At 52.5% G+C, this 17176-nt stretch overlaps 1 protein-coding gene across 3 annotated transcripts in view; it reads right to left on the bottom strand.

The window, feature by feature from the left end:
• The window catches only part of PPM1F (protein phosphatase, Mg2+/Mn2+ dependent 1F), a 32009-nt gene extending 16139 nt beyond the window's left edge, over positions 1-15870 (bottom strand). For 2 of the 3 annotated variants that reach the window (XM_064272346.1, XM_064272347.1), the window contains exons 1-3: positions 15830-15870; positions 12758-13025; positions 7873-8018 (exon numbers count right to left, since the gene is read on the bottom strand). In XM_064272346.1, the coding sequence (XP_064128416.1) occupies positions 7873-8018; positions 12758-12963 (352 nt within the window). In that variant the 5' untranslated portion in view covers positions 12964-13025; positions 15830-15870. Of the gene's footprint in view, positions 1-7872; positions 8019-10685; positions 11259-12757; positions 13026-15829 lie in introns of those variants that run through there. The other variant, XM_023559398.2, reaches the window with a different exon arrangement.
• Positions 15871-17176: the final 1306 nt, after the last annotated feature.

Genomic DNA, 17176 nt, shown 5'->3' with positions numbered 1-17176 from the left:
GAAATGCAAAAATAATTTAAGTATTGACTACAGAATTATTAATAATTGTGCATTAATTAGAAACAACACGCACCCAACGATAGTGCGATAAGTTAATTATGATCTATTTTCTTGATGAAGAAACTGTTTTTAAACAACTTTTACAACTAAGCATGCAACTATCAAGTGACCCGGCAACTGCACCCCTGGACATTTATCTCAGAGAAATGGTAACTTGAGTTCACACAAAAGCCTGCACACGAATGTTTGCAGTAGCTTTATTTGTAACAGTAAAAAACTGGAAATAACCCAGCTGTCCTTCAGCGGGTGAAAGGCTAACGCTGCATCCGCACCATGGGACACTGTTGTTGTTGGCTGCTGTCAAGTTGGTCTCTGACTCATGCGACCCCATGCACAGTAGAATGAAACATCACCTAGTCCTGAGCCATCTCTATGAACGGTCACAGATTAGACTATTGTGATCTGATTTTTGGAAGGAGATCACCAGGCATTTCTTCCTAGCCCAACTTAGCCTGGAAGCTCCGCTGAAACTTGTTTAGCATCAGGGCACCACACAAGCCTCCCCTGGCAGATGGGTGGTGGCTGCGCACAACGTTCGTTGGCGGGGAATTGGACCCGGGTCTTCTGCATGGAAGGCGGCAATCCTTACTCAGCAATGAAAAGGAACCAACTATTGATACGTGCAACGACCTGGGTGGATCTCCAGAGAATAATGCTCAGGGAAAAGCCAGTCTCAAAGGTTACAACTGAATGATCCTATTTATATAAAAATTTTGAAATGACAAAATTATAGACATAGAGAACAGAACTCTTGGCAAAATAGGAAAGGAATGGAAATTCTGTAACATAATTAAGGGCGTATACGCAAAACCAATAGCCAACATTATTCTAGACGGAGAAAGACTGAGATCCTTCCCCTTGACAACAGGACAAGGATGTCCATTATCACCACTCTTATTTAATATCGTGCTGGAACTCCTAGCCAGAGCAATCAGGCAAGAAAGAGAAATAAAGCATATTCAAATCAAAAAGGAAGAAGTAAAACTATCCCCATTCACAGATGACATGATTCTATACACAGAAAATCCCAAAGATTCCATAAGAAAGATTCTGGGTCTAATAGAAGAATTCAGCAATGTTGCAAGGTACAAGACAAGATCAACATACAAGAATCCTTTACACTAACGGAGAATTCCAAAAAGGAAATCAAGAAAGCAATACCATTTACAACAGCCCCCAAAATGATAAAATACCTAAGAATAAACCTAATTAGGGATGTAGATGACTTATACAATGAAAACTACAAAACATTACTACATTATGAGAAACTAAATGGAAGGACATTCCGTGCTCATGGATTGAAAGACTTAATACCGTGAAAATGTCATTACTACCCAACCAAAAAAAAAAAAAAAAAAAGAGAGAGAAACGGAAATCCATTGCCGTCTAGTCGATCTCAACTCATAGCAACCCTTTAAGACAGAGTAGAACTGCCCTGTAGGGTTTCCAAGGAGTGGCTGGTGGATTCAAACCGCCAACATCTTTGTTAGCAGCCAAGCTCTTAACCAACACGTCACTAGGGCTCTAATACTATCCAAAGTGATTGATAAATACAATGCAATCCCAATCCAAATCTCAACAACATTCTTTTTTGAAATGGAAAAAGTAATCACCAACTTCATATGGAAAAGAAAGCAGCGATGAATAGCAAAGCAATACTGAAGATGAACATAGTAGGATGCCTCAGACTCCCCGACCCCGAAACAGACAGTACAGCTACAATTATCAAAGTGGCCTGGTACTGGCTCAACAACTGACACACAGATCAGTGTAATAAAATTGAGAACCCAGAATAAGTCTATCCATTTACAGACAACTGATTTTCAACAAGGGGTCAAAATCCATTCAATGGGGAAGAAACAGTCTCTTTAATAAATGGTATTGGCAAAACTGTATTCTGTTTGTAGAAAAATGAAACAGGATTCATACCTCACACCACACACATAAACTAATTAAAAATGGACCAAATGTTAAACCTAAAACTATAGAGTTCTTGGAAGAAAACTTAGGGGCAAAACTCTGGGACCTAATCTTTAGAAGAAATAAACTACCGAACACAAGTATAAATGCAAGAATAGCAGAAAACAAATTAGATAACTGGGACCTCATAAAAATTAAATATTTATGTTCATCAAAAGCCTTTATCAAAAGAGTAAAAAGACAACCTCCAGACTTAAAAAAAAACTACAGGGACACCATATCCAATAAGGGTCTAATGTCTAAAATATGTAGAAAACGTCAACAACCCAACAACAAAAAGACAACCCGATTAAAAACTGGACAAAAGACATGAACACACATTTCACCAAAGAGGACATTCAAGCAGCCAAGAAACAAATGAAAAGATGTTTGCGATCATTAGCCATTAGAAAGATGCAAAGATATCACCTCACCCCTGCTAAAATGGCACTGATCAAAAAAACAGACAACAACAAATGCTGATGATGATGTGGGGAGACTGGAACCCTTATACGCTGCTGGTGGGAATGTAAAACAGTACAGCCACCATGGAAAATAGTATGGCACTTTCTCAAAAAAATTATAACTAGGACAATCTTATGATCCAATAATCCCATTCCAAGCTATATACGCAAGAGACCTAACAGAGTGATACGAACAGACATACGCACACCTAAGTTCACTGCAGCACTATTCACAATGGCAAAAAGATGGACACAACCTAAGTGCCCATCAACAGATGAACAGATAAATAAAATGTGGTACATACATACAAGGGAATACTACACAGCTACAAAGAAGAATGATGAGTTCTTGAAATATAACATGGATGAATCTGGAGAACATTAGACTCAGTGAATTAAGTCAATTACAAAAGGATAAATATTGTATAACCCCACTTTTATAAAAAGACAAAAATAGTATATATACAGAAATCAACGTTCATTGGTGGCTACAATGGATAGAAGGGGGAGAAAGGGGAATCGTTCTCTAGGTAATAGGCTTTGCTATTTGTGGTGATGGGAAAGCCAATAATGAATGTGGGTGAAGTGTGTGCAACCTGACCAAGGTAAATGATGACACCAAGAAACACACAAGAATAAGAAACTTTTTGGTAAATGCTATAACATATACAGGAAACCCTGGTGGCATAGTGGTTAAGCGCTACAGCTGCTAACCCAAAGGTCGGCAGTTTGAATCCATCAGGGGCTCCTGGGAAACCCTATGGGGCAGTTCTACTCTGTCCTAGAGGGTTGTTATGAGTCAGAATCGACTCGATGGCAACAGGTTTGGTTTTTTTTTTTAATAACATATATAATTTTGCAACAATTGCAATTGCAACCAAAAATACATGTGTGATTACGTAAGTAAATACGTATTCATATATGTAGCTACGGAGGTATATGTGTGTATATATGTGTGCGTGTATAGTGTATCTGTAGGCATATGTACATACATGTATGTGTGCGCTGCAAATATATTAATATACATAATAAAGCACATAGAAGGTAGAGTTACAGGTACTTCCTAAACATAAACACCTCTCGAGATTGGTTTACTGGGTTTGAAGGCTTAGGACCACAGTCTCGTGGGACAACTAGGTCAACTGGCATAACACAGTTCATAAAGTTTTTGTTCTACATCCTAGTTTGGTGAGTAGCATCTGGGGTCTTAAAAAGTTGTGAACACCCATCTAAGATACAACTTTTGTTCTCTACTCATCTGGAGCAAAAGAGAAAGAAGGAAAACAAAGACTCAAAGAAGAAAATAGTCTAGAGGACTAATAGTCTACACGAACTGTGATCTCATCTACCCTGAGACCAGAAGAACTAGATGGTGTCCAGCTACCACTACTGATTATTCTGACCAGGGACACAATAGATGGTCCTGGACCTGGTCCTGGTAGAAAAGTGTAGAACAAAACTCAACTTCTTAAAAAAGGCCAGACTTACTGGACCAGTAGAGACCAGAATAATACAGGGCTAGAGCCACAGAGCCATTTTTTCTTAACCTCAAGTCAGCCCCTCATCCAGCCCTTTCCTGGCGTTCTTTCTTTTCTCCTCAGAACCTTCTTAAACAGAAACAGTTACGGCTCACTAAAACTGGTCTTGTCCCCCTTCTTGGCACTCCAGATGACCTTTAGCTCATTAACTGCCTCATGCATGGTAAATTCTTCATCCCTGGGTAGAGAGCTAACATGCTAATGAACAAAAATGGCTAACTTCTTCGTGCGCAGGGAATTAGACCTGGGCCTTGGAAAATGCTTACTCATTCTAAAACACTCTGCACCTGCACGGGCTCAGTTTTGTATTGTGAAACTGATCCTGCCTATATAAACCTGCCTCAACAAGCTGCCCACAAGGCAGTCTCGGATAGCTCACAGCCGCACTGTCTCCCTGCTTAGCTAATCGATAAAGTTGCTTTTCGTTCTGCCCAACTCGATCTCTGTCTTTTTGGCCCCTATGGAGTAGCACCAAGCAGAAGCTGGAGTTCCCAGCAACAAGAGTAGCCCCTGAGGCTATTACCCTGAGATACCCTTTAAACTCAACTGAAACCATTTCTGGAGGTCAGCTTTCAGCTAAATAACAGATTGGATCATAAAATAAACATAAAACACCCGTGAGTACTGTACTCCTTAAAAAAAAAAATCATCCATATGAGACCAAACTGTCAACATTTAACCTAAAGCAAAGATGAGAAGGTAAGAGGAAGCAGGGAAACTAGAACAATGGAAATGGAACAACCAGAACAGAAATAATGAGAATGTTGACACATTGTAAAAAATGTAAGCAATGTCACTGAAAAATATGTATAGAAATTGTTAAATGGGAGCCTAATTTGTTGTGTAAACTTTCACCAAAAACACAATAAAGTATTACCAAGAAAAAAAAAGCAAAGATGTTACTTTGATGACTAACGTGTGCCTGATCCAAGCTTCAATCATTTCATATAAATGCAAAAACTGGACAACGAAAGACAGAAGAACAGATACTTTTGAATTGTGGCGTTGCCAAAGAATGCTGAATATACCATGGACTGTCAGAAGAATGAAGAAATCTTAGAAGAAATACAGCCAGAATGCTCCTTAGAAGTGAGGATGGCGAGATTTCAGCTCTTTTATTTAGGACACATCATCAGGAAAGACCCATTGCTTAGAAAAGGACATCCTATTTAATAAAGGAGGGGGTCAGCAAAATTGAGGCAAGCCCTCAATGAGATGGATTGGCACACTAGCCACAACCACGGACTCAAGCATAAGGTAGCCATGAGTTGGAGCTGACTTGATGGCAACTAACAGTAACAGTAACAACAACAAAAGCATGTAATATGCTTACGCCATGCTATTAAGTGAGAAAAGGACAGGAAATGACATATACAGTTGGATCAGCCGGAGAAGCCTCCAATCACTTGGGCCCAGGAAAACAAGGCAGGCAAGGACCACAAGCACTCTCCCTCTGGAAAGCCAAACTCTGTGCTCTCATCAGGCCTAAAACCCACAGCCCTGTGACTCGGAGGCTGTTCTATTCTCTTGCCTTAGGCAGTGCTATCACCCACTGTTTCCATCCTGGAGTTTAAACTCTACTCTCTACTCAAGCAAAGGGCAATTAAAAGTCAGAACCTGAGCAGCAGAAGGGAAAGCCCAGCCCAGCCCAGCTCCTCAGGCCTTTGCACAGAGACAAGGCTCCGCACAGAGGTTCCAGTCAGGGCTCTTTGCCCTTTGGCAGTGGTTTTCCTAACAGGACTTAGGAAGGGTAACAGGTTTTACCGCATCTGGCCTCCCACTAATGGATCAGGATTTCTGGCCTCTGCCTCCATGGCAGGGGCAAGCTGCAAATTCCTTCCCAGCTTGCCCCTCCCCACCTCATAAGCCAGCTGGGGACTCCAAGTGGAGGTCTCCTCTGGTTAAAAACGAAACAAAACCAAAAAAACAGTTGTTTTCAAGTTGACTCGACTCATGGCGACCCTATGTATATCAGAGTAGAATTGTGCTCTGTGGCATTTTCAATGGCTGTTTTTTTTTTTTTGGCTCGCCAGGCCTTTCTTCCAAGGTGCAAACTGTCAACTTTTTTGGTTAGCAGCAGAGCACTTAGCCTTTTGCACCACCCAGGGACTCCCCTAGTTAGAGAAGCCCAAAGTCAGCTGTGCAATTTTCCTTTTGGCCAGCAGGTGACCCTGATTTCCTGTCTGGACAGGCAGAGGAATCAGCCTGTGCGAGGTGGGGAGGGTTAGGAAGGGGGTGCTCCCTTTTTCTGGCTGTGGAGCCAAGGAGCAGCACTGCTAGGAGGAATCTTGCTGGCTTTGCAGAGAACAATGGCTGCCTGTCACCAAGGCCTGTAGCCGCCCACGGACTCCAGGAAACCCAAGATGCTGTATACTGTGCTTGGATGGAGCGGGGAGAAGGGCGGGTACGGGAAGAAGATGGGCCTGGCACCTACTGAAGTCAGGCACCTCTGCTGGGGCCTGTGATACCCCAGAGGCCAGCACAGCCCACAGACAGGGTGAACGTGGTTCTCAGTGGGCCCCAGACCCCGACTCTGTATCCAAGGCCTCCAGACCCCACTGCCATGCAGCCCTGTCTGTGCCCTGAGCTGCACCTGTCACTGCAGGAATATTCAGTGATGATGTCGTCACAGGCTGCCTCCGCACTGACCTTCCCCCAACTCCGCATGGTCCTTGGGCCGAGCTTCCCTCACTCTCTGCACTTCCAGCCCCACAGGCACCAAAACTAAAACCCAGCTGCCGTTAAGGCAACTCCAACTCATGGCGGCCCCACGTGAGTTAGAGTAGAACTGTGCTCCATGAGGGTTCTAGCAGCTGAGTTTTTGGAAGATCACCAGGCTTTTCTTCTGAGGTGCCTCTGAGTGGACTGGAACCTCCAACCTTTTGGTTAGCAGCTAAGTACTTAACCATTTTGTACCCCCCAGGGACTCCTAACATGGACCAACGCTTTTACGAAGTACAATAAGAACAAATTACTAGGAGAATGAAACAAAGACGCGTGAAATAAGAGCCTGATGTTTTTATGATGAGATTCGACAGGCACGTACTGGCTCTGCAGGTTTGCAGGCTCCACTGATTCCTGGGTTTTTCTAACTCTGTGTCTGTGCACCGGTAGCCTTCAGGAGATGCTGCTGGGGGCCAGCCCTCCCGCCTGGAGGAGCACCCAGGGACGTTGCTGACTGCCTCTGCCTCACGGTCCCAACTTGGGTTAGTGGGGGCCGCAAGGTGTGTGCCCTGGATGCCAACAGCTGCACCATCACACCACCCACCGCAAACCTGCTGGCAGGACACCATTGGCCTCACTCATCCAGGCAGATGCTGGCTGGGGCAGAGTGGACAGGGCATCTGAGTTTAGCCTCGCTGCTGTGAGTCAGCGCCTTGGCTTCCTCACAGGAGAATGAGAAAAGCATTATTCCCGCTCTGGGCTATTCTGGAACAGGAGTGAGCGGATGTCAGGGGTGCCTGCGCTCACTGCACTCCGGTGCCATGGCTGAGTCTGACCATGCATGTCTGTGCTTCACCGTGCTGGCCTCACATGTGGAGTCGTGCTCTCTGTACCTCCATCCTGCAACCTTGCCACTTGTGAGCCATCAGCATGGGGGCTGCACCCTCTGCACCTCCTCCCTTTGCTCACAAGCCCTCAGAGCAGCCCCCCTGCACCCCTGATTCATGGGCTTCCCAACCGCACCTCAACTAGGACAACAGGACAAAGATGTGGAGACCAAGTCAGCCCTGACAGCTCCTAAACCCGTGTCCCCCCTACGGCCTCCCCTGGTCTGGCCTTTCCAGTCCTGTCTACTCTGCAACAAGGCCTGGCGAGCCTGGGGCCACTTGAGAGGCAAAGGGACTCACGGGTCACACGGGCCTTGTCCTCTTCCTCGTCACCCTCCTCCTCCTCCTCGTGCCCGGGTGGCTTCCTGAACTCTGAGAGATCCATCTGCAGCAGCTGGGAAACGGACGCATAGGCCAGGGCTGAGGCCAGCACCAGCGGAGCCCTCCTAGGGACGAAAGGTAGGACAGGACAGGATGTGAGACAGGAGCACAACCACCTTCCCCGAAAGACCCTCCTGCCCTCTCCCCTCAGGGAGCCCCTTCCAGAGGCAGGGTATCCCATCTGCACTGCACAGGGACCCACATGGACACGAGCAGCCTCTGCTCCTCAGGGAGTCAGGACAGGAACACAACACGCAGGTGACTGTGGCTATCATCATAGCAGAACACATGTTCATGTACACAACAACCTTGACTGGGCCAGTGTGGAGCTGGGCGTGGTGGGAGGGTGCCACAAAGATGTGAACTGTTTCCACTGACCCAGAGGACAGGTAAGCAGGCCACCTGGATTCCAATCTGGTCACAGAGCCTCTTCCACAGGCCATAGGGAGAGGAGGAGGGAGAGTAACCGAGAATGGCTGGGGAGCCCCAGGGACTTGGAGAGCTGGGCTAGGGGGAAAGGGGAGCCCTAAGGGGGTTGGGGGACCCAGAGAGCTTAGAGAGGGGCTTAGAGAGCCTCAGAGGCTTGGGGAGCTGGCGGGGAAGAGCTCTGGATGGTTTGGGTAGCGGGGTGGGGGTAGAGGGGAGGCCTGGGAAGTTTGGGGAGCTGGGGAGGGGAGAGGGGAGTCCTGAGGGCTTGGGGAAGGGGTACTGGGGAGCTGGGGTGGGGGGGGGCTCGAGAAGATGGGGCCTGCACTTTAAAGGGCATTCATGTACACCAGGCTGCATAGTGGGTGAGGGTCCGGCAATAGGAGCAGTCTATGTGGCCCCAGAGGTCCCTGACAAAGCAGGTCACCAGGGCAGCTGGTGCAAGGGGGCACTGTGAGCAGGGACGGCAGGCAGAGGGTGGCAGGCCACGTTCCTGGCAATCAAGCGCCACCGACTTTGCTTGTTTGAAGGAGAACGTGACAGGACCGCTCAGCATTTCTATGGCTCTCTGGCCTCAGTGTTGAGGAGGAACTGCAGGGACGTTGGTGGGTGGTGGTGACACAGAGGAAAGCAGTATGAGGGACAGACTGCGAGGCCCAGTTGGGCGGCACTGGGGAGGCTGCGGCACAGTCAGCCAACCAGACGGGAGGAAGGACGGCAGGGGCGGCTGAGGGCGCTGTGACAAGCTCTGCTCCTGATGAGTCTCAGGTCCCGTTGACCGTGGGGAGGTCCAGGAGGCAGGCTGAGGCATGGTCCGGACAGAAGATGGGGCTGGGGAATGACCAGTGCAGGCGTGGGTGGAGTGGGAGCCGGGGGGGGGGGGCGGGGAGGTGAGCCCCAGGAGACAAAAGGAAGCAGAGGGGTCAGTGAGAGAAACGAGGTGACCAGGAAAGTGGCCCCCCAGATAAGACTCTGCCACTGTTTCAGACCTGATCGGCAGGCCACGCGGGACAAAGCTGAATGGCTGCGTGGCATTTTGTGTTAGGAGTCACTGTTGTCACCAGAGGAGCAGCGGGGAAGCCCGCAGCAGGTGGAGGGATAAGCTGAAGGGAAGAAGAATCCTGCAAGGAGACACTCTAAGAAGAGAGAGGCGCTTGCGGGTTAAGGGGCGGCCAGGTCAGGGGAGGAAGTTGTGGGGCTGAACCCTGCTGTGGTTGAGAAGCAGCCAGGGGGCAGGACTATCTGGAATTCCAAGACACCCGGAGCCTCTACATGCTCCCACCCTGTACCCCCAGATCCGGTTGGCCCCTCACCTCCCCATGAAGCCTTCCCTGATGTTCCTCCTGGTGCCCCTACACTCTCCAGGACGCACCTGCATCCCCACCCCCCGGGATGGCCTCATTCACCATGTGCCTGCCCCCAACGCCCAGGGCCGGCAGGGACCTTCCAACAGCCCAGAAGGGCCAGGTGACATCCCCTGGGGGCTAATGTTCTCTGTGGTGTGTCTATGGGAGGTCTCAAGAATCCACCACTATGAATGAGAGAGTGACTCAATGAGAGAACCTTCTGGAGCTGTCTTTGACAACCAGCCAGGACATGAGAAATGAGCTCCCCACCAACCCCCAGCAGTGACAACCGCTGGCGTTTCCTGTTAGAGCAGGAGGAGGTGACGCCTGATCCTGTGAGGTCATAGGCGGCTTCCTGCTGCCCTCCCCGGCCGCTGGGGTCAGCTTCTGGCTGCACAGACCCTGACAATGCTGGCCAGGGCCACCCGCATCCTGCTTCTGGGGCACCCCACCCACCTCATCAACTCTGGAGCACCTGAGAGTCCCGCCTGTCCTGGGCTCTGCACAGTGAGAAGCAGCCCCACTCCGGTCCCTCCAGGGTGGGGCTCCCAGAGACCTCCAAGAGACTTTCCAGTAAATGTCGACATGTGGGCAAGGCCGCAGGACCGTGAAGCCTCGTCCTGCCCACAGAGGGGACCTCCAAGGAGGTGGAAACACATATAAATAACCATGGTGTGAGGCCACATTGCTGAGGAACCCAAGGGTGTAACACAAATCCCTTAACCCCACGAGGAGAAGGCAGGACTCAAGCCATCACGGCCGGAACTCGCGATCTGACCTCTGCATGTCCTTGCTGAACATTTCGTTTGTCATCTGCAAAAAGTCTGTGGACCATACACCCGCGCACCACCGCACCCTTGGCACAAGCTGGCACGAGCTCGGCACGAGCTCGGCACGAGCTGGAGCCTGTTAGGATGGATGGACACTCAAAGAGGTTGTGAGACAACATGCCACACTCACATGTTTATGCCATGACCATACCGATGAAAACTCCTGTCTGTGTGCAAAAAATAACGCTAGAAAGGAACAAAAAACGCTGAAAGTTAAGTCCGCTAGGAAGGCTGGAAAATATGAGATTTTTAGAACACTACATTTTAAGGTGCTTTAAGTGGATTCATGGACCGTTTCTAGTCCCTCGGGGTCCAAGAAGCCCATGGGAGCTCCCGGCGCTGGGTATGGCTAGCAGCGGCACTATCCCCTTGGGCCTGACCGGGCTCTCTGCCAACCCCATCACTTTGGGCTCAGGCCTGGAGCTCTGTCCCAGCCAGACTCTGGCTTGCCACCTCCTCGCGGAACCTGCTCCAACTCACACAAGTCCTCTTTGTTCTGGGCATTTTGCTCGCAACAACACCCCCACCATAACCAAAACCCGCTTGCACTGGGGCCCATGCCCCTTGCAGTCCTCTGGGAGGACACCCATTTTCTCAGCCCAGTCCACCCCAGCGGGGGCAGGTCATCCACTCCTGCTGCTGCCACTGCCTGGGCCATGCTCCTTCTCGCCCTCCTTGCCTCACCCCTCTCCCATCTGCACTCTGTGAGGCAAAGCCCCAGACCCCTCCCCCCTCACGCCTTCCTGCTCGCCATCCGCTCTGCCCTCCTGGGAGTGGGGACCCCCTGAGGCTCCAGCTGCCCACCCAGAGGCTCAGCCAGCCCTGAGCGTTGCCACCCCCAGGGCAGGTCTGCCCCTGTGACTCCTGTCTTGGCCTCTATCTCCAGTGGACACAGTACCGTCCATATGGCCCTAATAAAGACCACTGTTGCTGCCTGAGACCCTGGGGTGCTGACTGGCCCTGGCTTTTCCCTCACAGCCTTCAAGCCCCACAGTAGCAATGGGGTGATGGGTCTTCATCTTCCCTGAGGGTCCAGACAGGGGCTGCAGTGTGACCAGGGCCCTGAAGGCGCTTCCATCCTCCCAAGTACTGCCCACCTCAGCTGCTCCCTCTTCACCCTCCTTGCCCCTGCCACCTCCACACACTCAGCATGGCAGCCCCGGGGCCTGGTGCACGCTGCCTCACCAGAGTGGGGATTTGCCTCACACACTGGCTGTCTGACAAATAGTTCCTCAGTGCAAAAGAAAACAGGCAAATGAGCCCGTCATTATCCCCGCCACACGGCCCTGCAGAGCTGAGCTCAGTGTGAAGGGCGTGGTGCCACGGGGATGGCACGGCTAATATGCTGTGCAGAGGGACAGCAAGTCTTTCCTTGTTGGGCCTTCTGCTTCTTGCACACAGGCATCCAGGTGTGCACGGACGGAGATGACACACACTGTGGGACACTGAGGCGCCAGTGTACAGGGAGCAGGCGGGCAGCACTGGCATCTGTGGACAGGCTGAAGGCTGGCCTGGCCAGTGTACAAAGCACTAGACCAGCCACGGCCAGAGCCACATCACTGCTTTAGGGGATTTGCAGGTGACCTGAGAGTGATGCTGGGACTTGGGGCCAGGGCATACCCCCTTGGGAGGGACTAGGTCCCCAGGACTCCGTGTGGCCTGTGCCACATGGAATGGCCCAACTCCGAGGCCCTGAAGCTGTCTGGGTGACAGTCAGAAAAGGGCTGGCCTGCTGTCATCTTTCTTGGGGGGTAACACTTGCGGACTGAGTGTGGGTGCACAGGCCCAGCAGGGGCTCCCCTGACACCAGCCCAGAAGGATGTGGTGCACGGGCAGTTTGCGGACAACCTACTCTTGAGCTCCCTGAAATCTGTCAGGTGGGCTGTGTCACCTCTCTGTGTCTCTGCTTCCTTGTCTGTAAATCAGGGTGCACCACTCATGGCCATGGTGCCTGGGGGGCCATGTTGCCTGTGGTGCTCCTAGACTGACCCAACACCACTCTGACTTAACCTGCCAGAGCCTCTGTCTCCCTGACTGTAAAATGAGTCAGTAGTCCCTGCCGCTCAGCGCTGTGACAAAATGAACGTCAGTGACAGAGCTGGCACAGGTCCAAGTGTGCCCAATGACAGCCGGAATGGCCAAGGTTGGCAGGATGGAGAGGCCCGGCCCACTCTATCCCTCATGAGTGGGTGCCTGGCTTACCTGCTGCCCAGGAAGTTCAGTGCCAGCTCAGTCAGCTCACCCTGCACCTCCTCCTGGCTCAGCACCACCCCTGGGGCCTTCCATGGGAGAGGGCCCTCTGGGCTTGGTGGGGCCGGGAAGTCCCGCAGGAAGGCGTCCAGGAACCCCTGGGTCTCCTCTGAGCCACTGGCCCTCTGGCTGCTCTCTTGTGGGGCACCAGAGGCCATTCTGAAAGCATCCTGGGCGCCTGTGCTGGCGTTGGGTGGGCGGGTTTCCAGTTGGCCTTGCTCTAGGGAGAAACATCAGAGTCAGCAAACACCAAAGATGGCACCCAGCTCTTTCAACCTCTCTGCAGCACGGAGGGCATGGGTCCTATTTGCTCCCCTTCTCTCATGGGCAAAACACGCAGGCGCCGAGCTAAGGCCAGACCTTAAGGCAGAGGGCAGAGCCCACTCCCTCATAGCTTGGGAGGGGGCTCACAAGCAGGCAGTGGGGACAACCCAGGCCAGAGAGGGGAAGAGAATGCCTGAGAAGTCGCATGGGAGCAGAGGCCGTGGGGACTTCCTGAAGTGTGAATGCCTGAGGTGGTGGCTGGCACCCTGGTGGGGGTTCTGAGCTAGTTCTGAGCTAGGAAAGGAGGCCGCCTTTGAGTGGTGGGATGGAGGAAGGGAGCTGGGCTTTCAGGTATAGAGGGAGCAGAGGGCCAGAGGTGGAGCAGTAGTGGGTCACTGGGGCCGGGTTATTGACCGCAGGTGAAGGCGTTCAGCCTGCTCCCAGGGACCCAGGTCCGGAAGGGCTCTGAGATGCCACTGGGCCACCAGAGGGGGACTGAAGAAGGGGTACCTGTCAGGGCTCCAGGACAGGTCCAGGGAAGGAGAGGAGCCTGGGCAGAGAGCAACACGGCTGGCAAGTGGAAACAGCTGGTGAAGCTGACCAGGAGACAGGCCTGGTAGGGAGGAGACAGGCACCCTAGGCCCCCGAGAGCCCTGCAGGACTCAGGGTGGGTGGGAGAGAGGCAGAGGGCTGCCCCAGGACAGCAGGAGTGCATTGGGGACATGACCAAGCCTGCTACATCCTCTCCGATAGGCAGAGTTGCGCATGCGTGCTAAGCCCTGGCTGGGAGAAGCCCTGAAGATGGTGGGGTGGCCCCCAGACTGTGGCCCCACTGCTGGCCTGGCTCCCGCCTTGGGCTCCTCCGTCCCTGTATCCTTAGGAACACGGAGGGCTTACTTGCTGCCAGGCCTCAGCGTCGCCTGAGACACTCCAAGAGCCAGGACACCTTGGAGATGATGCTGAGGCTTGGAGATGGATGGGGCACGCAGAGCCCTTCACCCTTTCTGCTCCTCCACACCCGAAAGTGCAACTCCATCCCTCCGTTCCACCCCACAAAGCAGGCCTCCTCTCCTAGCTCAGAACCCCCATCCGGGTGCCAACCACCGCCTCGGCACTTACACTGCCCTTTGCAAGCTGGCCTCCTTGCCCTCACTGGCTGCCTCCACCCTCTGGATTCCTGGGCTAGTGAGCGTCAAGCAGAAACCCAGGATCGTCTGGGTTCCACCTCTCTTGCCCACTCCCCTCCAGACCCAAATCCGACTCCTACCCCAGCAACCCCATGTGTGTCAGAGTAGAGCTATGCTCCAGAATTTTCACTGCTCTGACCTCCCAGAAGCATATCGTCAGGGCTTTCTTCCAAGGCATCTCTGGGTAAACTCAGACTGCCAACCTTTTAGTTAGTAGCCAAGCATGTTAACTGTTTGCATCACCCAGGGATGTCGCCTTCTAAGAGGAAGCTAAAATAGTTCAGGGAACATGGTGGACAGTAGGGACAGGTCTTAAAGCCAGAGCTGCCTGCAGGCAATTTCTCAAAGGAATTCTAAAAATGAACTTGCAAACAAGTTTACAGCTTTCTGGGTGGCATTCCTTTTGTTTACCTTACACAACCATGCTGAGAACTACTTTCCCACACTCATGCTGCAGCTGAAGAGATAGGCTCAGAGAGGGTACATAACCCACTAAAGATCACAGATAGGAAATGGCAAAGCCAGGATGCTGGGTGGGGTAGACAGTTAATGGGTTAGAGGTGCCCCAGAAGAAAGGCCCAGTGATCTCCTTCTGAAACATCCGCCACTGGAAACCTCATGGAATACAGTTCTACTCTGACACACAGGGGGTTGCCAAGAGTGGGAGTGGACTCTATGGCCACTGGAATTAGCGCCTTTGTCACTTCCACCTTGATTACAAGAGGAAAAGAGTGGAATTTGACAATAGGCGGATATGTGCATAAAGGTCAGAAGTAGCTGGAGATGAGCTCAGAGTTAGCCTCACGTTCTATTCTCCGTGGAGGGAGCCCAGCCCAGCCCAGCCCAGCGCAGCCCAGCCCAGGGACCAGTTCCAGGGAATTCAGCAGGGAGGGGGCGTGGGGATAGGCGCGCAGGAGTCCACAATCACTAACTGCGCTAACATGCCTAGTTAGGTGACATTCCTTCTTTCACACAGAGATTAACGGGCTCACTCGAGGTCACACAGCTGTAGCGGTGGGGCTGGTTCATCTCGCAGCATGGGCCTCTCCCTTATCAATTCTCCCTTAAACTAGGACATACGCCTCATGTACACTGGGGAGCCACGCAAGGGGGCCCCTTTGGGAGGAGTGTGGACCCGTGAAGGTGCAGGGGCTGCTGGGTAGGGGTCAGGGCAGTGGGTCCGGCCCAGATGCTGATGGGAGAGGCCAGCCCCCAGGCAAATGGGGGCGCGCCACCTCTCAGGTCCCCCATTCGGCCTCCGGCCCTCGTCTCCCGCTTGACCCTGGGCGCGGTCACGCCCCCGCCGGCTCGAGGAGCCCTGGTTCCGCGCCCTTGGCTTCCCGGTTCCCCAATTCCCCGCCTCGAGCTCCCCTGGCTCTCGCCCCGCTCTTCAGTGCCCCATCCCCGCCACGGACTCTTGGATGCCTCCATCTGGCCCCGTCTTGGCCTCCTTGCCTCCCCATCCCGCTCCCCCGGAATGCTCAGCCTCCCACGGAGCCCCGGACCCTGACTCCGGCCCTTCAGCCCCCCGTAGCCCCGCTCCAGCTTCCGCACCCCAGGCCCACGGCCTCACCTGCGCTCCGCGGGCTCCGCGCCGCGAGTTGCTCCGCCGGCCCCGCCCACTTCCCGTCCCGGCCACAGCGGGCGCGCGCAGGCGCGGTAGGGCCCCGGGCGGGGCCGGCTTCTGTTGCCCCCTGGTGGTCCCCACCGGGAGCGTCGCGCGGAACCGCCGCCAAACGGGGCAGCCGACCCGGGTGCTGGAGGCTCCCCACTCGCCGCTGAGTGGACCTGGTTGAGGGGGAGCGGCCGTGATCCCTACTTCTCAGTGCCCCGAGATTAAGCAGCTTGCACAAGTCAATACCTGGTGAATGGCAGAGCAGGATTGCAAACCTGCCGCCCCGGGCTAAGGAACTTAAGGTCCAGTAGGCCCAGGGCCTGGGGCCCCCATACTTTTGGGGGTTGCGTTAGTTTCCTATTGCTCCTGTGACAAATCACCACATATTTAGTGGCTTAACACAACACAAATTTATCATTTTACAGTTGTGTAGATCAGAATTCTCACCCGGTCTCACCCAGCTAAAGTCAAGGTGTGTGTGTGTGGGTTGGGGGGGGTGGTGGATTCCGTTTTGGAGGCTTTAGGGGAGCACCTGTTTCCTTGCCTTTTCTAGCTTCTAGGGGCTGTCGCACTCCTTGGCTTGTAGCCCTTCTCTTCATCTCCAAAGCCAGCAGTGTCTCTGAGTCCTTCTCACATTGCCATCTCTCTGGTTGCCTATTCTGAATCCCTCCTCCCTTGTTAAAACCCAGTGCCCTCGAGTCCATTCCGACTCATAGCGACCCTATAGGATAGAGTAGAACTGCCCCATAGTTTCCCAGGAGCACCTGGCTGATTCGAACTGCTGCCCGTTTGGTTAGCAGGCGTAGCACTTAACCACTACGCCACCAGGGTTTCCTCCCTTGTTAAGGACCCTTGTAATTACACTAGAGTCCCCGGGTGGTGCAGTGGTTAATGTGCTCACTGCTAACTGAAAGACTGGAGTTCGAGCCCACCCAGAGGTGTTTCGGAAGAAAGACCTGGCAATCAGTTTCTGGAAAATCAGCCACTGAAAACCCCATGGAGCACAGTTCTACTGACACAAAGGGGGTCGCCACCAAGAAGGGTCTACTTGGCAGGAGCCAGTACTGTTCGGTGAAGCCAGGAACCTAGAGGACTAGCAGCTGGCAGAGCTAAAGGAAATCATCCAAGTGAGGGTGGATCTGAAGGGCAGGGGAAGTCTGGGCTTAGAAAGCAGGTGGCCTCACCTCACTCTCCTGCTCACCCCTTCCAAGATCCTGCAACCTCCTGTCAGAGCGATGACCCTGAGCAAGGCTTGGGGCTACTTTTTATAACCTGTGACCTGGGGCATATTGTTCCGCTCGGCAG

This window comes from Loxodonta africana, chromosome 19 (genome assembly GCF_030014295.1).
Source record: "Loxodonta africana isolate mLoxAfr1 chromosome 19, mLoxAfr1.hap2, whole genome shotgun sequence".
In the NCBI taxonomy this organism is placed as follows: domain Eukaryota; kingdom Metazoa; phylum Chordata; class Mammalia; order Proboscidea; family Elephantidae; genus Loxodonta; species Loxodonta africana.
The sequence above is the reverse complement of the archived record's forward strand: the minus strand, read 5'-3'. Positions and strand labels throughout refer to the sequence as shown.